The sequence below is a fragment of the Sander vitreus genome, chromosome 15, assembly GCF_031162955.1.
Source record: "Sander vitreus isolate 19-12246 chromosome 15, sanVit1, whole genome shotgun sequence".
NCBI classification, from domain to species: domain Eukaryota; kingdom Metazoa; phylum Chordata; class Actinopteri; order Perciformes; family Percidae; genus Sander; species Sander vitreus.
This window is the reverse complement of record NC_135869.1, coordinates 24,199,883-24,226,811: the sequence shown is the minus strand read 5'-3', so window position 1 is coordinate 24,226,811 and position 26,929 is coordinate 24,199,883. Positions and strand designations below refer to the sequence as shown.

At 39.2% G+C, this 26,929-nt stretch overlaps 2 protein-coding genes across 2 annotated transcripts; one reads left to right on the top strand and one right to left on the bottom strand.

The window, feature by feature from the left end:
* Positions 1 to 2,315: 2,315 nt before the first annotated feature.
* Positions 2,316 to 10,345, bottom strand: desi1a (desumoylating isopeptidase 1a). Its single transcript, XM_078270142.1, has 6 exons — positions 10,181 to 10,345; positions 9,818 to 9,839; positions 8,184 to 8,253; positions 6,624 to 6,733; positions 6,097 to 6,219; positions 2,316 to 4,983 (listed from the first exon to the last, which is right to left on the bottom strand). The coding sequence occupies exons 1-6, from the start codon at positions 10,269 to 10,271 to the stop codon at positions 4,893 to 4,895; spliced, it is 507 nt and encodes a 168-aa protein (XP_078126268.1). The 5' UTR covers positions 10,272 to 10,345; the 3' UTR covers positions 2,316 to 4,892.
* Positions 10,346 to 11,322: 977 nt separating this feature from the next.
* Positions 11,323 to 26,234, top strand: flii (FLII actin remodeling protein). The gene is given in 32 exon segments (XM_078268993.1): positions 11,323 to 11,433; positions 12,753 to 12,863; positions 13,658 to 13,729; positions 13,901 to 13,981; positions 14,217 to 14,464; positions 14,659 to 14,762; positions 14,947 to 15,122; positions 15,507 to 15,664; positions 15,815 to 15,899; positions 16,436 to 16,583; positions 16,791 to 16,921; positions 17,029 to 17,136; positions 17,274 to 17,378; positions 17,559 to 17,738; positions 18,189 to 18,271; positions 18,561 to 18,635; positions 18,857 to 18,940; positions 19,098 to 19,269; positions 19,934 to 20,041; positions 20,125 to 20,316; positions 20,697 to 20,795; positions 21,012 to 21,101; positions 21,411 to 21,550; positions 22,312 to 22,402; positions 22,405 to 22,548; positions 22,646 to 22,800; positions 22,910 to 22,970; positions 23,136 to 23,264; positions 23,733 to 23,839; positions 24,028 to 24,133; positions 24,234 to 24,299; positions 24,460 to 26,234. Coding segments are annotated over 32 exon segments (3,807 nt in total). The 5' UTR covers positions 11,323 to 11,370; the 3' UTR covers positions 24,595 to 26,234.
* Positions 26,235 to 26,929: the final 695 nt, after the last annotated feature.

The window sequence follows — 26,929 nt, the reverse complement described above, 5'->3', positions numbered from 1 at the left end:
AAATCCCTATCTTTTGAAACTCACATCAAATCACTGACCAAATCCTGTTTTTTCCACTTACGCAACATTAGCAAATTAAGGGCTGTGGTCTCTCAGTCAGAACTGGAGATGATCATCCATGCCTTCATTTCCTCCCGTATTGATTATTGCAATTCACTCTTCTCCTCAATCAACAAATCTGTCCTTCACCGCCTGCAATCCATTCAAAATGCTGCTGCTAGGCTACTTACTAGAGCAAACAGGCGCACCCATATCACCCCTCTACTCTGCTCCCTTCACTGGCTTCCTGTAACCTACAGGATCCAATTCAAAATTCTCACCATAACCTATAGGGATCTACATGGTCAGGCCCTTGCTCATCTTACCAACATAATTCACCTACACACTCCCTCCCCATCTCTCAGGTCTATCAACCAAAATCTGCTGTCCACGCCACGCGCTCGTCTGAAGACATGTGGGGATAGAGCCTTTGCCACTATGGCACCCAGACTCTGGAATGCTCTGCCAACCAGCATTAGGTTTGCTGAGAATGTGGACTGTTTTAAGGGACAAGTGAAGACTCACTTGTTCAGGCTAGCTTTTGGGTAACCTCTGTCTTTTATTTATTGATAATTTTATCTGTTGTATTTTTCCTTTATTTTTTTTTATTTATTTTTATTTATATTATTTTTTCTACTATGTTTTCTTGTCTTTGCTCATTGTAAAGCACTTTGTGACCCTGTCTGTGAAAAGCACTGTATAAATAAATTTGACTTACTTACTTTTACTTACTATCAAAACCAGGTAAAAACATTACTTTCCGTTTTTATTTTCAGTGCACTTTCTTTTCTCATTAACATATTGCTTTCCCCCAGAGAGGGCCCAGTTTAAGTGCTGCGGGTTAAGTGCCTTGCTCATTGGGGTTCTGTTAGCAATTTATAAGTATAGGAATACAGAATATTTGATTAAATATTTGGTTAACATTTCATGTTTAGTCCTGTGTGGTTTTGAAACTGCAACCTTCTGATCAGAATCCATCTCTGTCCTGAAGATGCATCTCTAGCTAGAGATAGAGCAACACTGTCTCTCTGTGGAACTTTTAAAGAACTGCATCAAGGCTTAACAAGCACAGGAGTAATATTAGAACAGGTGGCATGCTTGTTTCTAATTGGCTAGTCCAATATTAGCACTTATATATATTATATATATATATATATACTTTTACATTGAAAAAGTTGGTATGCCTTCTAGAGGGGGTGATCCCATTTAGAAAACTTATTGGATCCATCGACACCTTTACAGTATATCTAGACTTGTATCTATAGCTGTAACAATTCCAAATTTTGCTGTACAATTATTTGTCTCAGAAATAATTGCGATTAACAATATAATTGTCTGTTTCAGGCAAATTTAAAAATATGTATTTATTTATCACTGTTTTTTAAACAAATTAAAGTTTTGAATAAATCCCAGGATGCATATTATGACTATAATCAATGTTATGTGACCCAGATAATGTAATAACACAAAGCCCATGAAGTAAACAACGGCTCGTCATTATCATAAAACATTTTTTCTAACTGTATCCCCCCTAGTCATTTTTGTTGCTATGAACGTGTATAGGCTCAAGTGCCAACAACTAACAATTGAAATAATAATAAAAATATATAGTCCGGCCAATAATCACTTACATAATTACAATTTTGCATATTTAAACAAAATCAACAATTAAATACCCAAAGTGACACTTTCACAATGTTTGTTTTGTCCAACCAACAATCCATACCTCAACATTATTAACAAAACTTTGAAATGATTAAAATAAACAAAAAAATCTGAAAATCTTCACATTTGAGACGTTGGAACCATGAAATATATTTGTATGAAGAATCAAAACAGTTGCTCTTATAGTCAAACTCTTCATTTGTTTTCTGTGCAAACATCTATAGTATAGTACTATAACTAAAGCTGTCAAATAAATGTAGTGAAGTATAAAGTAGTAGTATTTCCCTCTGGAATGAAGTGAAGTAGAAAGTGGTATTAAAAGACTCAAGTAAAGTACAAGTACCTCAGAATTGTACTTAAGTACAGTACTTCAGTAAGACCAAGACCTCACATATTTGCATTATTTTGAAACTGTGCACATATTGTAGTCCTTAAAATGTAACTCTAAAATGTGTGTTTGTGCAAATTACACTGTTGTATTTTTTATATGTGTGTATAAGTATAAGTATGTGAAGAAAATTTTACATTTACACAGTTGCACTTAAATAAATCTTTGAAAATAGACAGAAGCTATTAGAAATGGTCAAAGATAACACCAAGGATTTTCAAATTTGTAGTCAATGGCTTTATTTGTAGGTAGATTTATTAATTTAAAAAAACTACTACACAAACAATATGCATAAACAAATCTACTATAGTTAAATTACTTAAATAGAGAATAATATCCATCACTATCTGTTGCAATTTCACATTACAGGTAGCAGCCAGCAACAACACATATCAGAGCAACAAAGGGTGACCTGTGCAGTAATACATTACACTGGTTAGCATGTCACTTAGTTGGTTAGCAGAAGGCAAAAATAACAGATCCCAGATCCTTTCTCGAATCATAGCCAAATACTTACAGATATCAGGTTTGAAAATAAAGTGTTGAAATGCTTGCACATCCAATATTTATAAGCTGCTGCGCGAGAAAAATGGTGACTGCTTGGAAGGTAAATTCGAGGTGTATTCATTGCATGACAACACAATGAAAGTTAATGCTGGTTTAGGCGTTCTTTGAGATTTCTTGTTTTTCTGTGCTTCTCCGATCCTTCGTTCTGTTCAGGCTCATGAGGTTTAACGTGGTTCATGTGTTTAACACTGTCCTAATCAGACAAACCCTAAAACGTCATCTATGCATTAGCTTAAAAACAGACGTGTTCTTTGCGACGGCAGAGTGCAGTGTATAATGCACTGAGATTATAGGCTGTGAGTGTTGTTTAACACAGATGTTGTTTAATCTAGAATATTTTCAGATGTTTACGTTATCTACAGAATATAGCTGAATGTTCCGTACTAATCCTAACCCCTTTCACCTAATGTGTGTAAGATTTCTAAGATTTCTGGACCTTTGCACAGTAAACTAAGTAGCAGATTTGAATGCAGACTGCACAGGGATTACCATCTGTGCTATACGATAACCATGCCAACTGCCAACAGTGTGACTGTAGCCAAGCAAAGGGAAATGAAGGCACAGAGGTGTATTGTATATCCAACACACTCTGGTGGCTGTTAAAGGTCTCGAGCAGATTGTTATTAAGTTGACAGTACAGGACATTGCCCTGCATATAGTCACATCTACTATAAAAGAAAACCTGTGGGTGAGCAGTTGTTAAGAATTACCCATATGGCAACAGAAATCTGTATAATAAAATGTAATGTATCTAAGATCAGCATCTCTGTGTTGCTGGTAACGCGGGGAAAGAGGCACAACTTATGTCATATAACAGGGATGTGGTGCAGTTCACTTTCAATTATATCAGAGAATAGAATTAATTACATTGTACATTGTTGATTTAAAATTAAAGATTGTCTGGAAAATCTACACTTTTGTAATGAGCTCTGCTATTTTCAAATGTCAACCGGGGTCTACTTTCATACATATAGGAATTTACAATGAACTGATCCCAGTCCTGCTATAGAGACATACACTCAACACAATTTTTATATCACCTCTAATCGTATTAACCTCAGTGTGAGTTTGGCATCAATCACCTGCTGTGTCACAAATGATGTGGCAAATGGAATTATAATGTCAGGTACAGTTGAATTCAACAAAAAACATTCAGACAAATATTACAGGTACAGTATGAAGGGATCACTGACAGGAAATAACTACAGTCTACCAAATAAAAATAAAAACATTACCACATGACCACATAGAAGTGTAAAATTGAAATAAATAAAAAATTGATTAACAATAAAAGACTCTCCAGCCAACTTGCTCTTATTATCCATCAACCTGTGTCCTTTGATTTTAATATATTAAATGGATCTATGCAAAAGTGTACACTCAGATTAATTCCTTTGTAGTCAGCAGCAGATGATTCTCACTGCAGAAACCATGTGGGAAACCTGATATGTTATATATAATGATATAATAATGTCAGTAGTGAAAAAAACTAAATTTCTTAATAAATAATTAAACATTAGAACACCAAAATGGGGGAAAAAAAACCTACAATTTCCAACTTAATTAAAAGTAAGCGAGCATTTTGTACCTTAGTACAAAAGTTGAGTACTAAATAAGCTGAATGCACTAATGTGCAAGAGGTATTTTAATGTTGTAGGTGGTTTAATTACAGCCATCAGATAAATGTAGTGGAGTAAAAAGTGCAGTATTTCTATGTCGTGGAGTAAAAGTATAAATTCTTGCAAAATGTAAATGCTAAATCACATTGCAGTGCTCCAAAATCAAAATATACTTTGTTACATTATACTTCTGAAAAAGCTTAAGTGGACCTCTGACTTTCCATAGATGTACAGTATTTATAAGAAGGCAACATTCATCAAAGTCAGCTTTTAGTGTTGGAAGGTAACTGTTTTGATATCAGGCTATGCTGGTAAACCCAAAATTCCATCTGTGTTTTCTAAGTATATTGAATATGATGCCAGGATGCACCCATGAAGAGGGCTGTGAATTCCCCCCAATTAGTATTCATGAAGCAACTAGGTTTTTTAAGGAGAACATTACAGTATATGTAAATCATAAAAGTTATAGCTTCCAAAATGGCCATTAGCTTCAATGCTAGTGTGTAACTTATTTACAGAAAGAAAGAAAAAAAGAAAGAAAGACAATTAGTTTGACTGACTTGACTACAATAAAAGTGACCTTGCGAGCACGGTGACTCTGCTGCTCTCTCTGGTTACACGTTTCTCCCCCCGTTGATGACGTTACCTCCTGGAGGGGCGATGTGGATAGAGTCGAGAATGGGCCGCAGTATCTGGCCAAACGGTCTGGAGATGGAAGGATCTTTTTTTAGGCTTACACCATACATTTAAACCATAATCATATGCCATTGCAAATTAACTATTAGGGCTGCACGATATGAGGAAAATATGCGACATGCGATAACATTGTTGAATATCTCAATAACGATATTAGCGATAAATAAACAGATATTAAAGTGTAATCAGTTCTGCATTTCTTTCAGTATTCTACTAAAATACAACACATTGCTTGTTTGAACAAGTGAAAGGAAATAATTTCCAACATTCTGTTATTGAACAAATTGAACACTGAATTGAATATAAAAGGCTGCACTAAAAAAGAATGAGTTACATTTTAAAGGAACACGCCGACTTATGGGACTTTAGCTTATTCACCGTGTCCCCCAGAGTTAGATAATCCATACATACCCTTCTCATCTCATGCGTGTAATAACTCTGTCTGACGCCCCCACCGCTAGCCTAGCTTAGCACAGATCCTGGAGGTAACTGGCTCCATCCAGCCTACTGCTCCAAATAAGTGACAAAATAACGCCAACATTTTCCTATTTACATGTTGTGATTTGTATTGTATAGTTCGCCTTTCTGAGAATATAGTTCCCAGTATGTATACGGTTAGAAGATGGCTGTGTCTCATGTGACCTTGTTATTTGTACACGCTGCGACTATACAAATCACAACATGTAAATAGGAAAATGTTGGCCCAATAAGTCGGCGTGTTCCTTTAAAGTGCAGTTTTCTACTGATACTCTTTTTCAACTAACAAACAAATCTCTGAGTGTCTTTCGCGATATGTTGCCTCCTCTCGCTATGTGTTTATTGTGCAAATTGATATTGCGATGGCGATTAAAAAAAACGATATATTGTGCAGCCCTATTAACAAACTGTATCTGCTTTTGTTTTCCAGCGTGGTTATCTAAGTATGTTGCTAGCCTATAAGATCTATCCACATAAGAAATATGATTTGCATTTTGCATAGTGAACAATTTCAAATTTGGCAAACTTCTTTCATGATTGTAGGACACAGCGCACATAATGGATAGTTCACGTTACAATAATCCATACTTTTCATGATTTTTTTTACACGCAATTAGAAACTGACAGACTGAGCTTTACACTCACGTGGCGAGGACTTCCGATGGAAGGTCGGTGATGTAGGACGGGATGGACCTGCCTGTCAGGAACTGAGCCACCTCGTTGGTGAAGGTGTTGCAGTTGTGCTCAAACAGACGATACCTGTCACCTCTGAACCAAGAAAGAATACAAGAGTAGTAAATGCATCAATTACAGCTTTCATGCGTTGTGACTAGTCAGTAACAAGTATGATTATGGACCTTTTTCACAGCAGACATTTTGACTTGTCATAGTAGGAAAAGCACAGCTGTAATTGATAACCTTAACGATGGCTCAATTCCATCAAGTGTCCCAGTAAGCTATTTCAGTGAGTCAACATGCACAATACCAGGGTCTCTCCTAAGTGGAATGCAGCCATCATTGATGGTTTTGAATACACCTGTGCTTTTCCTACTATGACATGTCAACCAAACTTTGAGAACTTATTGAGAGTTACTCTTTCTTAAGGATTACTACTATGTGTGTCATTCTCTCTTTGTTTGGCGTAAAGACGAGAAGGATAACAGCTACTCGACCTGTATGTGCTTTCTCCCAGGGAAGAGAGGTAATCCATGAAGATCTCCTCAGACACTTCAGTCTCGCCCAGCTCTACCACTGTATCTGGAGAACCCAGCATTGTCCCACCCTGACAAACACACAGCAGGCAAAATAGAAAATGTCTCACAACACATCATATGAGAGCTGTTGAAAAGAGTCATTCATGTATGTTTCATTGGTAGTCAAAAGAAAAGATACTGTAGGCCCATCTTGTTTGAGGTGTTTCGATGATTTGCGTGAATAATTGCTAAATGATAGATTACATCAAGGGAAGATACTTGCAGCACAGTCGGGAAAAAAATGTCAGCTGTCTCAAACATCAAAAATCCGGTTTTATCAGTCCCTCTGAATTACAGATGAAGACCATCTTTCTGGAGATGCCATTTTGCACAATCATGAAGAAAGAAATGAATCTCAGAAAGGCTAACCAGTTTTACACTTTTTTGCTGCATGTTATCATTAACAGTGAGTTTAGAGACTAGAGGATGGATACCCGAACTGAGCCTGTCGGGATCCGATGGTACCCGACGGGCCGGGCCGGGTTCTGACAGATATTTAGAAATTATGTTTGGATGCGGGTCGGGCTCGGTCACATCAGCGTTGTTAACTGTGTGTTAACGTGTGCTTGTTGCCCCGTGTGGGCTGATGCCTCATCTGTTGACATTTCCGAATGCCTTCCTACAGCTGCTTAATAAAAGCGGGCTTTCCACACAAACAAACGTATGTGTCATTAGTATGAGAAAAAAAACAGATTTTAACTGTGTCGGGCTCGGGTCAGGCTCGGACAAAAATATCTTAATGCCTGTCGGGCTCGGGCCGGGTTTGGTTACTGCTCTGTCGGACGCAGGCCGGGCTCGGACAGAAAAATGCGGCCTGATCCGCACTCTATCATAGAGACACGCTAACAAATGCTGGTTTGGTGTTTTGATCGAGTGGGTAGACAAAAAAAAAACTGGAGTAACACCATTGTTGTTGTTTTATGAAAAGTAGGCCTACTCTGGGAAATGCAGAAACTGAAGTAGAGGTATTTCAGGCAGATTTAAAACGTCATCACAAAATAACACCTGAGAGCCTGTAATAACATGTGAGTTACTATTTTGTTGGTAATGCAACACTACACTTTTCAAGGTTTAGTTTCAGCAGTCTGACAGCCTAGAACAGATAATCTGAATGACAGGGATCAACCCAAGAACTGTTCAGGTATTAATAGTTATTGCTGCTATAACCCTCGTTTTGCATGCATTTCTATCGAGTTGTATTCCTTTGTCATTGATTTAACGTTCGGATTTTGTAATAATTTCGCTGAAAACCTTGCTCTCACACTCAAATAGCAACTGCTCGCGCTTGGATTTTCTGTGCTTGTTGCTCAAACTTTATGCTTGGAATGAGATATGTTGTTGCTCGGACAGATTTTCCTGCTCTCAAATTGAAAGAATGCGCTCTTGAATAAAGATAAATAATAAAACTCCATACATTTCCATCATGAGCTTGTTAGATGAGACTTGTGATAGGAGTCAGTCCCCTTGTTACAGACTTACCGGCGAACAGCTGGAGATCCCCTCCCCTCCAAAGAAGAACTCATCACCGTATGCCACTATAGCTGTGTGCCTGGAAGAAAAGCAAAACATGAACACAGAGGTAAATTCAGGTCAGAACAATATTACCTGGATTTATTTAAAATTGCAGCTCAGCTTTAACTTAAGGCCACAAACCAGTTGTCCAGCCTAATAACTAAATTATTACAGTAAAAACTGATTTTGGCACAGGTGAATAAATACTTCACTTAAACAGGCAAATCCAGCCTTAGATGGATCCATGCTTGTGTGTTTGCATTATTTTATGGTGTATCCACTATCATACAACTCCCCTTATCTAATTATGCTTCACATTATGATTTCCTTGAAATCATATGAATTACTTTTGGGCAAAACTCAAAATAAAAGAAATACAAATATAAAAACAAAACAAGCAGCGATGAACTTTGAAGCGATTTCCTTCAAGTGTTGCGCAGGGCCTCAGAGGAGCACGGGGAACAGCTGTGCCGACTTTCCTCTGATTCAGAATTACTGTTGCCGAGATACGCAACTCTTCCTCTTTTGCCATGTACAGGAAGTCGGTCTATAACTTGCGCATATTTTCAACTATCAAAATTCTTTCGATATCTTTTTGTCTTGAGGGTCCACCGAGTATACATGCCAATTTTGGTGCAAATGGGACTCACGTTCTAGGAGGAGTTACAAAAAGTAGGTTTCGCACATACAGTATAGCGATTTCGCTAATTAATCAGTCCTTCCAGAAAAGAGTTTTTTTGTGATTGTTGCGGGCAAAAATCCTTGATTATGCGTCACGTTTTCTTAAAAAATGCGATGGAATATGCGGGATATTTATGCAATTTTATGCGATGAAAATGCGGGAACTTGCAAAAACTGCGGTTTCATCGCGGCTTCATCGCGGGATATGTAGCATTTCGATGATGTTCACGTCGTGTAATTACGTCACGTCGTAATGTTCCCATGGCAACAGGGGGAAACGGCTGCTCTTGTGTGAAGTAAACGCAACATTTTTCAACTTTCTGCTAAGATATATGTGACGCATAAATTGCCGATTTCCTTTTTTGCGCGGAAATCGGCAATTTATGCGGCGAAAGTGCGGCGTATTTGAAAAAGTGCGGCCCCCGCATAAATATGTGGACTTTGGCTGATTATGCATTGAATTATGCGATCGCATAATCACGTTTTTCTGGAGGGACTGATTAATTAAAAAAATCAAAACAGCGCCATCTAATGAACTCAAGATGGCCTGTCGGATGGAACATTTTCAAAAAAATGCTACATGGACTTCAAGATAAGACCATAGGACTCTGAAAAACAATAATAATAATAATAATAATAATAATAATAATAATAATCTCTACAAAAGAAATAGGTTCCTCACACTTTCGTGCTCGGGTCCTAATAAGGGTCAGTATTTGACACACTGTCACTAGCTGTTATTAGCATGTTTGAGAATGGATTTTAAATTCCTATGTTATCTGGGATCATAAATGGGTCACTGGCCTACACCTGCTGGATCCACACATTGCATGAGTGGTTGTTTTCACCTCAGGAGGTGTGACATTTAGGTCTCAAGGAAGCGAGGCTCTGTCAAAATAACAGAAAAAAAAGATGCGTACCATATACCATCCAGTTGCTTTCCTGTAACAATAAAGAAAAAAAAGTAGTTAGAAGAAGGAGGTAGCAGATGATCTTTTGTGCCAGCAATTTGATGTCATCCCCCAATACCGACCTTTGAACCATTTCTTAGCATGGACAGTTGTGACATAAATCAGTCACGCTTTACAATATTTTCAAAATAAATGTATTAAAAATAACTAGACCTTGGTAACTTAATCAAAGATCAGTAGACTGCACTGCGAAAACTGCATAACAGCGACTGTACAATAGTAGTGAAAGCATCCCCACCCGGTATTTGTTTTTTATCACTTATTTCCTCCAAGGCCAGGCTACATCGGATTTTTTATCTGTAGGCTACTTACCCAACATGATGGGACTGAGGTTGCGGGCCATTCCTCTCGATAGATCATAAATATATAGTTGTACATTGTATCGCGTAGCATTCTTATCCATAATGTAAACCTTCAAATAGCTATTTTTATTTTTCTGTTGGCTGGCTTAGCAACGGCACAGCTGACTAAGAAGTGGGGGGGTTCTCTGAGAATGACGTCATCACGTCTAAGACATGAAACACTTCCGATTCGAGTGCTTTCAAAATAAAACATTTATTAAGCGGCATGAATCTATGGCATGAACATAACACATAGACTACATCGTGAGCTTTCTTGAGTAATAGATTTATTTTGAAGTCGAAATATATATTGGTTTTTTTTGCGTATGTTTTTTTGTTGGATAAGTGCCATGATCAAAGCGCTCGCACCATCCATGGCTAGCACGAATCAATTAGAAACTCACAATTTCTTCAGCTTACACAGACATTCCTGCGATTTTACTCACATCTCATGTCAACATAAGTGCCTGTCCTGACACTTTAAGCACAGGGTACACCCTCTTATGTCATGGTGAATTGTTATTTTTATTTAAGTAATTAGTGATATACCAATAAGATGCTGAAATGTTTTTCATAATTTAACTTATTATTACAATTAGGCTATTATTCAAGCATTACTTGAGGCTTGTTAATCCCATAGACTGTAAAAAATGTTTTAATATATATTAATATTAAATCTATGGTTAATCCCCACGGACCCCTATCAAAGAGTTTTCCCCTATAAAAAAAAATCCCAACTTCATAGCATAACATGTTTCCAGCCTGGTACAAAAACGGTTTTAGTCCCTATAGTTAATAGTTTAACTTATATTATATTAAGGCTTAAAAGCCAATAAAGATGCATACTTACAATATGTATTTTGGTATAAAACAGGCATTTCAACTTAACCAAGTATCCTGTATCATTAATACATGTCTGGAAAGTGTACAAAACGCTTACAAATTCAGGGGGAAATTATTATTTTAATTGTGGATTTACCTCTTATCGAGGTCTATCCACAATTAAAATTCTTATCTAGTGCATTAGATTAGAAGGCGCCGCTACTCCGTTTGGCTTTCCATTCTCCAGCAGCGCGGTATGAAGCTACATATGACGACTACGACCCTCCCTAGACCAAAATAGACAGTTGAGGACAGTGCAGCAGCTGCGGTAAACCAGAAATGGCTTCCACCGGAGTTCTTCCCTTCATTAGGGGGGTAGACCTCAGTGGAAACGACTTCAAAGTAAGTTTTTTACACAATATTTGTTGATTTTATATCCATTGCTGTTGAGCAACTAACACGTTTAGCTAGCTAAAGCTATTTCAACTTAGAGGCTCGCAACAAAGCTCGCTAAAACACTAGCTTAGCAAGCTTAACATTACTAGCATTGGGCGTTAGCCAGTTGTCAGATGTTTGACATGGACAAAGTAACGTAGCAGTCTGGTTTCTGCCACAAGCGTCCTGCCAGGCGGTTAATATCTGTTTGGGGTTATGGGTTTGTAAAGGTAACGTTAGCATTGCTTCGTTATTTTTGTTAGCGCTTAGATTATTCTGGGTAGTTGGGCTCTTGTTTCCAACGTCACGTTAGCGAGCTAAGTTTTTTAGCTTTACATTTGGCTAGCTCTGGCTGTATGGGTCAGAAGCACAAGTTTCGATGCAGGACATGTCAGCTTTATCAGCGTTTAAGTTAGATAAGTATATTGTCAGACAATATTAACTAACGTTTTAGAGTTTGTTGATTCGATGTCGTCATACGTGTAGGGGTTGACACACATTGCGAGCTCAGTTTGGGACACTGGAAAAGCAACCTGGTGGCTGGCAGCAGTGACAGCTAACTGAGCTCATTTGGCACGTATTTGAACTGACAGAACTATTTCTGTAACGTTACTTAACGCTAGCTGTCATGCCACTATTAAAGTAGTACAGATAAGCTGGAGAAATAACATGTTTATTTATCAGTTAGTGAATGGCTAGTCTCGCTTTGCCAGACCATCCTCCACACTGAATGGCTGATCGAATTTCAGATAGTGTAGGATGACATCATTTCCTCTGCCAAGTTGTGCCCTAGATCATAACGACTATAACTTTTCAGGTTTCTTATAGTGACTGTAATATAGTGTATGTAATGTAATATAGACTAAACATCACAGCTGGCCAAATGTCTGCAGATACTTTTGATACATTTTGGTAATGAGGTGGAAATGATGTTGAAGATGTTCGAAGAAAGCCTTTTTGCTTTATTTACTGGCCTTGCATTAAATGGCTTCCGCCAGTTCCAGTTAAACAGATCTCCATGTATTATGGGAACACATATACATACACATACTACTATACGCATACATTTAGGGTCTTGTATGTGTCAATATTTCCGGTTCAAATGATTTTGGTAAAAAAAAAAAAAAGATCAGGTGGATTTTATTTGCAACCTCGACCAACTTCATCACAATTTAACATTACAAAGACATAGCATTGATAAAGTCAATAGCAGTGTGACTGATGTCAAAAGTAATTCTGACTCCTCTTCTTCGTCTCCCACCTCTCTCCCCTGTCTGTCTTTACAGGGTGGGTACTTCCCAGAGCATGTAAAGTGTATGAGCAGTCTGCGATGGCTAAAACTGAACAGGACCGGACTGTGCTACCTCCCAGAGGAGCTGGCCTCTCTGCAGAAGCTGGTGAGACATTCAGGGCTTTTTGCTAGTTATTATCTTGTCCTCACATCTCTGCATTTGGAGGCATTAATTCATAAGCATGGTGTTGCTGATCTGTTCTCTAATGAGTCTTTATAAATAACAATTAACACTCTTCTTCTTTAATATTGTTATGTTGTTTTTACCACCACCACAATGGCGGTAGTATTATTGTCTTTATTATCGCTAATAGTAACAGTGTCAAAGTGTATGTTATTAGTCATAGGTTAGTAGTATTTTCATTGCACTTTTGTTCGTTGTCTACTATATATGTCAAATTATATTTATATAATTAGATGTCCCATCTATTACTGCATTGTTGATAGCAGTATTGTTAATCTCTGAGTCAAAACATGCCTTTTTATTTTTACTTGATGCGTGGGTAAGAAAGGACATCACATCAGCAGATTGGTGCATTTTATCAGCGATTAAGACCACACGCAGCCCTACTTTAATCCCCAATATCTTTGATAGGATAGGATCATCTAATCTAAACCTCCAAAGCTTCAGTCAGCAGGTGAGCCATGCCAACATGCTTGATCTTACCAGGAGTTGATAAATAAGATTAGTCTGTTATCATGGCTAGGAGTCAAAGTGTCTGTGGTGTTGTTTATCTGACTCGATTTGATCCTGTTTGCAGTTAGGTCATTCTATTTCAAGGCATTAGTGCAAGAAGTACATTGCACAGCCGTCTCCATGATGAGGTGATAGATGGGGTTTTAGTTTATGTTTTGCACTGTGTATCTCTAAACAAAACCTTCTGTGTTTTCCTTCTTCAGGAGCATATTTCAGTGAGTCACAACAGCCTGACTACTTTACATGGAGAACTGTCCAGCTTACCGAACCTACGGGTAACTGACAGCCACACACGCATAAGAAAATGCACACAAAGAACGTGCCGATTTCTTCCACTTGTCATAAGCGCTGTTGATTTCAATCAAATGCTTTGGCTGTAGCCTGTTTTTACATGTACCAATGTGTAATTATGATAGTGTCCTAAATGTGTTTCACTATGTGTGCAGGCGGTGGTAGCCAGAGCCAACAACCTGAAAAACTCTGGAGTCCCCGATGACATCTTTCAGCTAGATGACCTCTCTGTGCTGGTATCTAATATAATCTCACACAAACCCTCATTCTCTGCTTATCACACCCTTGAAGACTTTTTTTGTCAGTGTGCCCACACTTATTTTAACAACATGCTTCCTTTCCTTATATTCCGGTATTACCTTCCCTATTTTTCAATTGATTATAAAACTTTACTGTCACAAAAATAACTGGCTCACATACAGTATTTTCTTTAAAAAAAAAAACAATACATTTCCCTTTATTCACCTTTAGGACCTGAGTTTCAATCAGCTGACAGAGATCCCCAGGGACCTGGAGAACAGCAGGAACATGCTGGTGCTGAATCTGAGCCACAACAGCATCGACTCCATCCCCAACCAGCTGTTCATTAACCTGACAGACCTGCTGTATCTGGATCTGAGTGACAACAAGCTGGACAGCCTGCCACCGCAGATGAGACGCCTGGTTCACCTGCAGACACTCACACTGAACAACAACCCGTTGATGCACGCCCAGTTGCGGTAAGAACACAAGTTTTTGTTTCCTTTTATTTTTACCGCTATCCTTCACTTCCCACCTTCATCCAAACACTCGGGAAGTCATAGCTCATTCCAGTCATGTTAAGCCTAAAGCTAAGTGGTTAATTTACTTAGAAAACAGAAATATGCATTTATTTCATACTGCTCTGACTCTCTTTATCTCTGTGTCTGAGCAGCCAGCTGCCAGCCATGGTGGCATTACAGACTCTCCACCTGAGGAACACCCAGAGGACCCAGAGCAACATGCCCACCAGCTTGGAGGGTCTGACACATTTAGCAGGTAACACACACACACACACACACACACAACTGGCACATTTTCCTTCTTATGTTTACCTCTTGGCTGTGTGGTACCTTTTTCATAAATGTGTCGCTTTTTTCATATCATCATACTCTCTGTCTGGGAAAACATTACTGTACTTTTTACAAACATGCGTTCCCTCTGTCCTTCCTGCCTCTCTCAGATGTTGACCTGTCATGTAACGACCTGACTCGGGTGCCAGAGTGCCTCTATTCACTGGGCAGTTTGAAGAGACTCAACCTAAGCAGTAACCAGATCTCAGAACTGTCCCTCTGCATTGACCAGTGGACTCAGCTGGAGACGCTTAACCTGAGCCGCAACCAGCTCACCTCATTGCCCGTAAGGACAATCATAATTGCACAGCGGTTTCTAGAAGCCCCTCTTCTTTCCTTTTTTTTTTTTTTTAACTACCGGGGTTTCGAAAAGTTGAGTAGCTGGAGATGTTGCAATATTAAACCACAAATGTGTTGTAATTCTGTTTGGGTGGTGGCAGAAATGTAAGAGATGAATATCTCAAAATCTGGGCAAACTATCTGCATGGCTAAATCTAGAGAAATATGTGAATTTCGGAGAATCAACAATTACTGAGCGATTTATTAATCTGATTTACTTTCTTGCTAGAATTCTTTATTTTTGATCAAGCAGTTATTTAGATACATTTACTTTTTTATAATTTGTGTATGATGTCTAACGATTAAAGTTTGCTCGTGTGTCTCCTTCCAGTCTGCAATCTGTAAGCTGTCCAAATTGAAGAAGCTGTATGTAAACTCCAACAAACTGGACTTTGATGGGGTTCCACCAGGCGTGGGCAAACTGTCCAGCCTCACTGAGTTCATGGCCGCTAACAACAACCTGGAACTCATCCCAGAGGGACTATGCAGGTGAACAAACGCACAGATTGAGGGTGCTGTGGTTGATCATGCTTCTCTGTAAAATAAGATGAACTTTATTCTTCCACAATGTGGACAATTGTGCTTGGGCCAACCCCTTGTACATTTGGTTATGTGCACATGTGGTTTTGTGTTGTTTAGGTGTGGCAAGCTGAAGAAGCTGGTGCTGAATAAAAACCGCCTGGTAACACTGCCTGAGGCCATCCACTTCTTGACTGACTTAGAGGTAAAATACTAATGCCGCTAGTAAAGTACACAGATATTACTGGACTGAAACAACATTTATATTGGGTAAATGGTGCATTACGTGGGTTTGATTACTTTGTAAAAGTGTCACAAAGAGGATTCAGTTATTTAAATTATTCATACTTTTGACTAAAACAAAGAATGTTTCAATAAAAAAAGAGAGAAATCGCATACAGTTGGATAAAGTAAATGTTATATATGACATAGAATAGAAACATCATAAAAACTTGAGAACAATTTGAAATGATTACTAGAAAGTGGTGTAAATTAGATAAATAATTCGATAATAAATAATTTGAATTATTAAACAAATAAATCATAATATAGTACAGTTCACATTTCTGTAGGAATATTATAGAAATAATATCCCGGACCTAAAATGATTAAGCAATTAAACATAGTGCTCTGTAACGTCATAATGTTTGCATCTAATACATATATTTCATTGGATATTACGTAATCTCTACAAATACTTATAGTTTAGGAACAGATAAGCACAAATATTTCTTTCTGTAGATGCTGGATGTGCGTGAGAACCCCAACCTGGTGATGCCTCCTAAACCAGCCGACACCGCAGCAGAGTGGTACAACATCGACTTCTCCCTGCAGAACCAGCTCCGGCTGGCCGGGGCCTCGCCTGCTACTGTAGCCGCTGCTGGAGGAGGTACGTCCGTCTGTAACTGTATGTAGAGTTTGGACATGAGTGTGTACAGTCAGGGTTCCAAATGAAGTTTTTTTGTCAACCATTGTTTTTTTTTTGGATGGTGAGTGAATCAAATCTACCAGCTAATTTAGCCGTTTGTTCTACTGTCAATAAAACATGAGGATTTTCTAGAGGCTTAAATCCCTATCTGTGTGTCCATGTGTCCAGGAGCCAGCCCCCGAGACCCCCTGGCGAGGAAGATGAGGCTCCGGAGAAGGAAGGACTGTTCTCAGGACGATCAGGCAAAGCAGGTGCTGAAGGGCATGAGTGATGTCGCACACGACAAGAACAACTTGGAGGTAAAGTAAAAGATTAGGAACGATGGCTACACAGCCCACAGGAAGGATAATGAACACGATAGGGTTCATTTACATTTTATTTACCAAGAAATCTGCTAATTTTGTAGGAGAACGGGGACTTGAAATATGCTGATTTAAAGGTCCGCCGCTGGGACAAGAGTATAGAGAAACCTCAACTGGACTACTCTGAGTTCTATACGGAGGATACAGGGCAGGTAATGTGTCTACCCTTTCTCCGCTTCAATCAACCAAAGTTCCCCTAAAGATCGATTATACACATGTCATATTATAGTTTTCTGCTTTGCTTGTACAGATATCAGTGTACATATCTCTTCTCTTTCCCCGCCTACAGGTTCCAGGTGTATCAGTGTGGCAGATAGAGAACTTTGTTCCAATGCCAGTGGATGAAACTTTCCATAGCAAGTTCTATGAGGCTGATTGCTACATCATCCTCAAGGTAACACATCAAATCTGCCATCATTTACAGGAGCCACATGTCAGTTACTTAGATCATCATCAGACAAATTGGATTAATAAAACATAGATTATTCTTGGTGACAGCTGGAACATCTGTAAGCCTTCGGTGTACTGTATTTGCCAATACATCTTTGTCACAAGCTTCTTTTTGCAATTTTAGACCTTCCTGGATGACAATGGCGCGTTGAACTGGCAGATCTTCTACTGGATCGGCCAGGAGGCCACTCTGGACAAGAAGGCCGGCTCTGCCATCCATGCCGTCAACCTCAGAAATTTCCTTGGGGCAGAGTGCAGGACAATACGCGAGGAGATGGGAGACGAGAGCGAGGAGTTCAGTGCCGTATGTAGAAATACTGTACATACAGTATAAATATATTATGGTTCACACAGAAATTTACACTAGGGTCATCAGAAAGAGTGCCTAAAATTGTGTAAGAGTAATTCAATTTCAACATAATAAGAAGAACATATTCAAAATGTATTGAATATCAATGGTTTTGTTGTAACACATTACCTTTTTTATTTTTTAAAGAGGTGCTTTAATACAGTTATAAAAAGAAAAATTCCATCCTTTTGTAAAATAAAGTGCTTCGCATTATAAATGAAACGTACGTGTAGGATGTGATGGTTGATCTTAGTTGTATTTATCACAGTAAAACATCAAATAAAACTTTAAAAAAATGCTGTTCTTTAATTGATCATCTCTCTTAATTGTACATCATCTCTATACGTGTATAAACCTCCAACCACTACGTGCTGTTTTAAATAACAGTTTTTGTCATGTGTGCAGGTGTTTAACAATGAGATCTCCTACATTGAGGGAGGAACATCCAGCGGATTCTACACTGTGGAGGACACAAACTATCCTGTCAGGTAAGCTGGAAGGAACCTTTTTTCAGAAAATGCCAAAATTTCCATTAGTCTTCTTTCTTCCTTCTAAGTCAAGTCAAATTGTTTTATATTTTTTCTCTTTGCCTTTGATTATTGTAATCTTGTCAAACATGTTTTGAAAAGCTACTTAAAATCAAATTTATGTGGAGTATGACTTAGTTTTGACAGTTTTATAGCTTGCACATTCAGCTGTAGTTAGAAGCACATTCTGTGACTGCTGCATCTTTTTTGGTCTGGAAACTCAGGTTTTATCCTTCTGTGTGTCTATCAGGTTGTACAGAATTTATGGCAAGAAAAACATCAGACTGGAGTCTGTACCAGTGAAGGCCTCGTCCCTCGACCCTCGGTAGCGTGACATGACGAACACTCGCATAGTTTTCCACATCCTCCAGCACAAATACTCCCTTGCTAATGCTTTTCATCACTCCTCTCTCTTTTTGGCATAATCACTGCATTCACTGTAGTCCTTCAGTTGATTTGTTGCTCATTTCTTCCTGCTGCTATTTGATATGCACACTTTGTCTCATTTAGTGTGGAACTAACATCCTGTCTTTTTCTTTTTGGCAGGTATGTCTTCTTGTTGGACACAGGGCCGGAGATCTTTATCTGGAGAGGAGCCAATGCTACTCTCAGCGGCACAACAAAGGCCAGGTACGACACAAATCAATAAGTAATGCACACTTTTCTGCCACTTGGAAGACAAGTCTCAAGTTGGTTTACATGTTTGGGACACAATTAAAAAAAATACAAAAAATAAAAAAAAATGTAGTGATGCAAAGTGTTTGTGTGCATTGTTTTCATTTTTCAGGTTATTTGCTGAAAAGATCAATAAAAATGAGCGTAAGGGGAAGGCGGAGATCACAACCCTCATGCAGACCCAGGAGCCTCCGGGGTTCTGGGAGGTACTGGGAGGACAACCGGAGGAGATCAAGAAACACGTACCAGATGACTTCTCTCCTGTCAGACCTAAACTATACAAGGTAAGTCTTTTTAATAACCTTTATACAGTACAGTCTCCATAACTGACTTCATTGTGTGAATGTTAACGTGTTCTACAGTAGAAGTGTACACGCAGTGTTAAAGTAGTGCAGGTGTAATGCAAATTAGTCAGTGTTGTAGGAGGTCTGTAAGATCCCCTGTTGAGCTTCTGCTCACGTGTAACTGTAACTATGTTTCTATGCTCCGCGACGGCCATAGCCGTGGCCGGCGGCATTCTTTTTTTCAGGTTGTCCTTCTGTCCGTCCTTTTCTCAGGAACGCAATATATCAGGAATGCCTTGCAGGAATTTTCTTCAAATTTGGCAGAAAGGTCCGCTTGGACTCAGTCAGGATGAACTGATCATCCTGATCTGGTCAAAGTTTACTGTGACTTCCCAAAACACGATTTTGGCCATAACTCAAATATTTTGTAAAAATACTGAGCATATTTTTCAATACTTAGTCAAACGACGGACACTAATTATAATCTGAAAGTGTCTGCTCTGTACAGCAGCAGCAGAGTCACATCACAGAGTAGCAGGAGTCACGTAGAGAGGAGAGTTAACAGGCAAGATGATGGTGGAGGGCTTGGTGTCAAAGCTCCTACAGAGGGGAAATCTCAATTCACTGATGATTTTTTTTTTTTTTCTTTCTCATTGTCCTGTAGGTGGGCTTGGGTCTGGGCTACCTGGAGCTGCCACAGATTAACTACAAGCTGTCCGTCGAACACAAAGACCACAAGGTCAAACTGGACACTTTGCCCGAGATGAGACTGGTATGTTTGTCTACTGCATATTCTCTAGAAGGTATGATTTTATTTCCTACTTCCTCCTCCGTAATTTCCATCCCTCTTCTCAGGTGCAGTCTCTGCTGGACACAAAGTGCGTGTACATCCTCGACTGCTGGTCGGACGTGTTCATCTGGATCGGGAGGAAGTCCCCACGCCTTGTCCGAGCTGCTGCCTTAAAACTGGGTCAGGAGATCTGCTCCATGCTGCACCGGCCCAAACATGCCTGCGTCACCCGCAACCTGGAGGGCACCGAGTGCCAGGTAATACCGCACCACTTCAAATACTGCTGCTGCAGAAATCAATACCGTCCACTTGCTTTACCTGCCTGTATTAGTCTTGGTCTGTTGTGTAGGGATACTGTATATAAATACACCTTACTGGCCACTTGCAGTCTCACAAATAAATTGATGTGCATATAGAAACCCCATACAATGTCTGTGTAAGTGTAAAGTTGCTGTTTAAATAGTTTATTCTACACCCTTGGAAATACATCATAATGTAAAGTACCACCTGCATTATATTGTGCATCAAATCCAGTGTAATGGTAAACAAATTGGTTAAATGCTGTTATAAGTTTCTGAACAGTTCAGCAAAGTATAACGTAATCTTAGTTGCTCTTCTTCCTCTTCCTCTTCCTCAGGTGTTTAAGTCCAAGTTTAAGAACTGGGATGACGTGTTGAAGGTGGACTACACCAGAGCAGCTGAGACTGTACAACAGAAGGACAACCTGCAGGGCAAGGTGTGTTTGTGCGTGCGTGCGTGATCTAAATGTTGATACTTAATAGCAGGCTACTAATAACCTGAACTGGGTCTAGTGGCTCATCAAATACTCATTTAAAATATCCACTGACCAAAACCAGAAATATGTTAGATGTTTGCATGTGTGTGTGTCCTCAGATTCAGCTGCTTGTGTCTGGTTAGCACAGTAAGTGTTTATCTGCGTTTTCTCTCTCAGGTGAAGAAGGATGCAGAGCAGAAAGACAAGATGAAAGCTGACCTCACAGCCCTCTTCCTGCCCAGGCAGCCAGCCATGCCCCTAACTGAGGTAACGACACACACATGGTTATTCTTTGCCATTATACTCACTATTTCGATGGGTAAATTACACAAACACGAAAGATGTTCTTTTAGCCTCCACTTCTTACATATTTATCTTTTCATCTGCCCATTGCACACATTGCTTAAACTACTTCAACAGCTATTTTGTATATATATTTGTGTATTTATTGTTTATTCTTATTAATGTTTAATATGTTTGTTTGTTTGTGTATGTATGCACCGATCACCAAGGCAAACTCCACATAGGGTAACTATTGTGGCAATACATTTATTTCTGATTCTGATTTCTCTCTAGGCGGAACAATTGATGGATGAGTGGAATGAGGACCTGGATGGCATGGAAGGATTTGTGTTGGAAGGAAAGAAGTTTGCTCGCCTGCCTGAGGAGGAGTTTGGGCACTTCCACACACAGGACTGCTATGTCTTCCTCTGCAGGTAGGGATGTGCCTGACAATTACAGTTTATGGAACGTACAGGGTAGGGGTGCATGTTATATCGACTCAGTATCGCAATATCACGTCGCGCAATATTATATTGAAAGTGTCGCGATAAGTATGCAATGTTTAGTTTATTTTGTGGAGCCCTGCATCCCGTCCGTTGGCTGGGTGGCTTAGTTGTGTTTGATTTAGAGCCCGCTTGAAATGCTATAATGATCATGTTTCATTGGCCAGTTACCGTGCCACTTGCACATGTTAGTACACGTCAGCGCACGGGTCCGCTACGTGACAAACCCTATGGAGCGTACCACGTGTGTGCATATTTCAACAGGGTGACCGTGTAAGTGAAGAAATAGACAACTACTGTTCTCTTTATTTATTTATTTTATACTGTCCAACCAGTAAAACATGTCCTGTTCTGTAGACATGGTCCTTATTTATTTATTCACGTTGGACCAGTCCAATATGACCGTCAGTTGAAATAAACCTTGTGTTGTGAGAAAACTTGTTATGATTCTATTTTGATGGATTTTCCCGTAACTTCTGTAATTTTCCATATGTTTAAAAATATCGAAATTAATATTGATATCGCAATATCACATTTTGTTAATATCGTGCAACCCTAGAACAGGGCCATACCTTAATACAAAAACAATTATATTTGTTCATTTACACATAGAAGAGAAGTGGAATCAATGGCTCGACACTGTTCTGTCTTCTTCTGTCCTGTCTTCCACTAATCTCGCTGTGCCTTCTTAGATACTGGGTACCTGTGGAGTACGAAGAGGAGGAGAAGGAGAAGAAGGAGGGGGGAAGTGGTGAAGGAGGAGAAAAGAGTGCAGCAGCAGCAGAGAGGAGGAGGACAAACAGCCCGAGGAGGACTTCCAGTGTGTAGTGTACTTCTGGCAGGGCAGGCAGGCCTCCAACATGGGCTGGCTCACTTTCACCTTCTCCCTGCAGAAGAAGTTTGAGAGTCTTTTCCCTGGAAAACTGAAGGTATTGTCATAGATTTGTTACACATTCTTGGACAATGTGGCGCTGAAATTCAGACTCTGAGCATAAAAAGCTAACCATAGCCTTTCTTGCTGTTTAGGTGGTGCGTATGACCCAGCAGCAGGAGAACCTCAAGTTCCTCTCCCATTTCAAGAGGAAGTTCATCATCCACAAAGGGAAGAGGAAACAGAAGACTGACTCTGCTCAGCCCTCCCTCTACCACATACGCACCAATGGCAGCGCACTTTGCACCAGGTAGACATAGTTCTATTATGACCTATTATCAGATTCACACACACATCAAGTCCTGGTCAGTTTAAAGAAACTATTTGTATTTATCTTCTACCTTACCTGTCTCTCTTAGGACAATCCAGATTGGAACAGATTCCAGCAATCTCAACTCCGAGTTTTGCTTCATTCTCAAGGTTGTGATTCTTTTCTTAAAAAAACAACAATATACCAATTATTTGTATCCCAGAGTCCTACCAGAGATCTCTCCCCTGTGTCTCCTTTTACTTTTATATTGTTTATATAAAGATCAAAAAAAGTCCTCTCTTTGGTTTCTGTGTAACGGCGTATGATGTCTGCAGGTACCGTTTGAGAGCACAGACAATCAGGGCATCGTTTACACCTGGGTGGGCAGAGCTGCTGACCCCGACGAAGCCAAACTGGCCGAGGACATCATGAACAACATGTTCGATGACACGTACAGCAAACAGGTAAATGTGTATGCACACGTGTGCCTTTGTAGGAATGTAATATTCCTATATTCATGTCTTTTCATTTCTTTTTCATTCTGTGTAACTTGAAATACTCCAAAAAAATACTCTCAAGTATAAATCTGCACACACACATTATCTCACACTATAAGCTCCCATTTCAACATCAATTTCAATTCCTTTCATTGCTGGACTAAACGGAGCTGAACATTAAAAAACATTTCAAATAAACGCTAAATACTCTCACATATAAAAGAAATAATTTCACCCCAAAAAGAAATTTGAAGTATTTGCACTAATGAAATGCTTACACACTATGTACTATGTCTATAGTACTGACCACCTTCCTCTCTGTGAAGTGTGTATGAAAAACTATTTGCATCCAGAGTTGAGACAGATACTTCAGCTGCTGTGCAATGTCTCTATGTATTTTCTTTGGTGTCTCTCAATTATCAATTTGTCTCCAAGGTAATTAATGAGGGGGAGGAGCCAGAGAACTTCTTCTGGGTGGGGATTGGTTCTCAGAAGGAGTACGATGAAGATGCAGATTATATGAAATACGCTCGGCTCTTCAGGTGAGTAAACATGATCCGTTTTTCGAGTAGGTCTAATTTAGTCATTCTAGTTAAAAGAAGTATGTGTAGAATTATAAAATCAATATGTGATACTATCTGCTTCTCTCTTTTTGCCACTCATCTCTTCTTATCTGTCTGTATCTATCATCCCCCCCCCCCCCTCCCCTTTCTGCCTCTCCCTCCTGCAGGTGTTCGAACGAGAAGGGTTATTTCTCCGTGTCTGAGAAGTGCTCAGACTTCTGTCAGGACGACTTGGCCGATGATGACATCATGCTGCTGGACAACGGCAAAGAGGTAACAACTGATTATAGATTTGTCTGAATGTCTACAATGGAATCTGTTTGATTTCATCACTTCATTTATTACTGTGTGATTGTTTCTTGTTTTCCCTCAGGTGTACATGTGGGTCGGTAATCAGACCAGCCAGGTGGAGATCAAACTTAGTCTCAAAGCCTGCCAGGTTAGTTCAAACTGTAGAAACGTTTTTGGTGATATATATATATATATATATATATATATATATATATATATATATATATATATATATATATATATATATATATATATATATATATATAATATAAAAAAGCCACATTTTACTAAATCCTTTTCCTCTCCAGGTTTACATCCAGCACATGCGCTCTAAGGACGCTGCACAGCCCAGAAAGCTGCGACTGGTGCGGAAGGGGAACGAGCCCCACTGCTTCTCGCGCTGCTTCCACGCCTGGGGAGCTTTCAAAACTACCCTAGCATAGACAAACACATCCATCAAATGTATTCGCTGCCATGTCATTTTCTACCAGTAAAATGATGATGATGATGATGTCTATGCCTAACCCAGCTTTACATGAGCTCTGATTCCCCCACTCCCCCTCACGCTCAGCGCTGCTGTTCAACAGCCTCTTGACTAACAGGTTAATGGCAGATTCTGCCTGCAAAAACAGATTTAAGTTCAGCACAACATCCCAATGAGTGAGGTTCTTCTGGTCAAGAAGCTGTTGACTGTTTCCTGTCTTTTGGACAAACGGCTAAATATCGCTTTTTTTCTACGAGCTTTTTTAGCAGTAAGTCTGAATACTGTTGTTAAATGAAAGAAGAGAATTATGTTTTGAGATAAAATAGGTCTAAGGTGTACAGAGGCTTTATACAAACCCAAAGGGAGGGGTAATGCCCTAACATATCAATCTGTTCTGCTGATTTCACGTGGCTCGTGCTGCATGTTCAATAGTTTTCCGTGGAGGAGGGTTGAGTGCACACTACTGCAGGAGTCACTCCATGCTTGGTGCCATTTTATGCAGCTTATTTGAAGCTGTTTAGGGCAGATACAAGTTGATTTTACAGTTTGTATTTGTTTCATCATTAAGGGACTGAATAGAAAACAGCACTATAATTGTTGGAGGAATGTTGGTTTATACAAAATTTTTGTTGTTGTGCGAACTATACATAGTATGATTGTGTGTTGCCCCCATGCGCCTTCGTTGAAATGGGGACGGTTTTTTCCCCAGAGTCTGATTGGTCACACTTCTCACCTCCTCTAACTTGTCCACAGATTTAAGTGCAAAGTAAAACGTTTTTTTACGTTTCAACCTAAAAAAAATATGACTTTCATTTAAAGATGCTTTGGACAGTCATTTGTTAAACAGTTCAATTCATTTGGCCAAAGAAATCTTGAGCAGAGGTCCGTGTCCAAGTTATAGTGTGAGACAGAGCCTTGTGTTATGTTTAAGGACAGATGTTTAAATGTGCAATCAGTAGCGCCCGGGAGATACTGAAACTAAATAAGACTGTATTCTGTTACAGGCTGCATTCAACTTGTCAAAATGTTTAATATTATCTTGCTTTTCTGGAGCTGAGGGGACAAGAAAAGATTAAGAGTTTCTTTCCAAAATGTATTTAGTGTAATCATTTTTGAAAAAGTAAAGGCATCATGTTTAAAATTCTACCGGTTTAGAAATTAGACATTTTAGTCAGACATTGATTTTAAAGTGTTGCTTTCTTTTTCAAATATGTTTCTCATTTTGGAACGTTTTTATTCAATGGGAGATCTTTTGCACCATATCTTAATAAATACAGTGATTTCTGGTTTGTTGTATGGTTAACGGATGATCGGTTTTAACAGAACTGCTGCAGTGCTTCTTGTGATTATGAGACCTGTGTAGCGTGCAGTCATTGGTCCATGCAAGATCTATTTATGTGTACCGTATTCTCAAATGGCTGTAACTACCATCATTTTGTTTCTTTATACTTTATTTTTGTGGGGTGAATTGTATGCCTGGTAGTATGTTTGAGGCCTACACATATGAATGTGTGTATATGAATATGTGCACATGCTCCTGATGCCACCTGCAGATGCTTTATTTATGTATTTTATATTAAAATAAAATCTCACATCACATATTTTGTCATCCAGCCTTCTTTTTGCACTGATGTCATTTTACATAGAAAGGCATTTTCTATGGGGGCCTCCCCGTATCCACAGCTATTCATTCTAGCATCTTTTTGGGCTCTCCTCACATGAGGGCCCTGGGTACTCAGTCCCCTTTCTCCCCCCCCCCCAGTCCAACGCCCCTGCACACACACACACACATTCATAGGCCTATATATTTATAATAGCCTATGGCCTACATACACAGTATGGCTATATAGTGTAAAACACTACAAATGTTTGTATGAAAAGAACTATACAATATAAAGGCTAGGCATATACTGTATTATACACACAAACTAGGCTATCTGCGTGGATCAGCTCTTTATCTGCCACCTTCCACCCACCCACCTGAAAGAATTATTTTCTCTGATTTAGAGCATGCACGTTTAACTGGCCCTTGTCTGTCCCTGCAGGCTCCGTTGCTTTTTAAATGATGTATTGTAGTAATGTATAAGTCTTTTCTATAACAATTTACTTTAATGATTAGAGATGCTGTTTGTAAAAGTTTCCACGTGCACAGTGCCGGTATCGTCGGATATCTCAGACGTTCTTACAAATGAAGCTGTCTGTCAGACAGCAGCTCTGCTATGTTCACCTTTTAGAGAAAGTTAATATTTTCCTCGTTGATTGTGTATTATTTCACCCACCCCTTATTAATCAGA

Bases quoted from the DNA above. Each gene is read 5' to 3' on its own strand.
- desi1a (XM_078270142.1), bottom strand. From the start codon at position 10,271: ATGGATAAGAATGCTACGCGATACAATGTACAACTATATATTTATGAT. The intron at 6,220-6,623 runs GTCGAGTAGCTG...TTCTTGGTTCAG, and splicing joins CTGGGAGAAAGCACATACAG to AGGTGACAGGTATCGTCTGT. The intron at 4,984-6,096 runs GTGAGTGTAAAG...TTCCATCTCCAG, and splicing joins CCATCGGAAGTCCTCGCCAC to ACCGTTTGGCCAGATACTGC.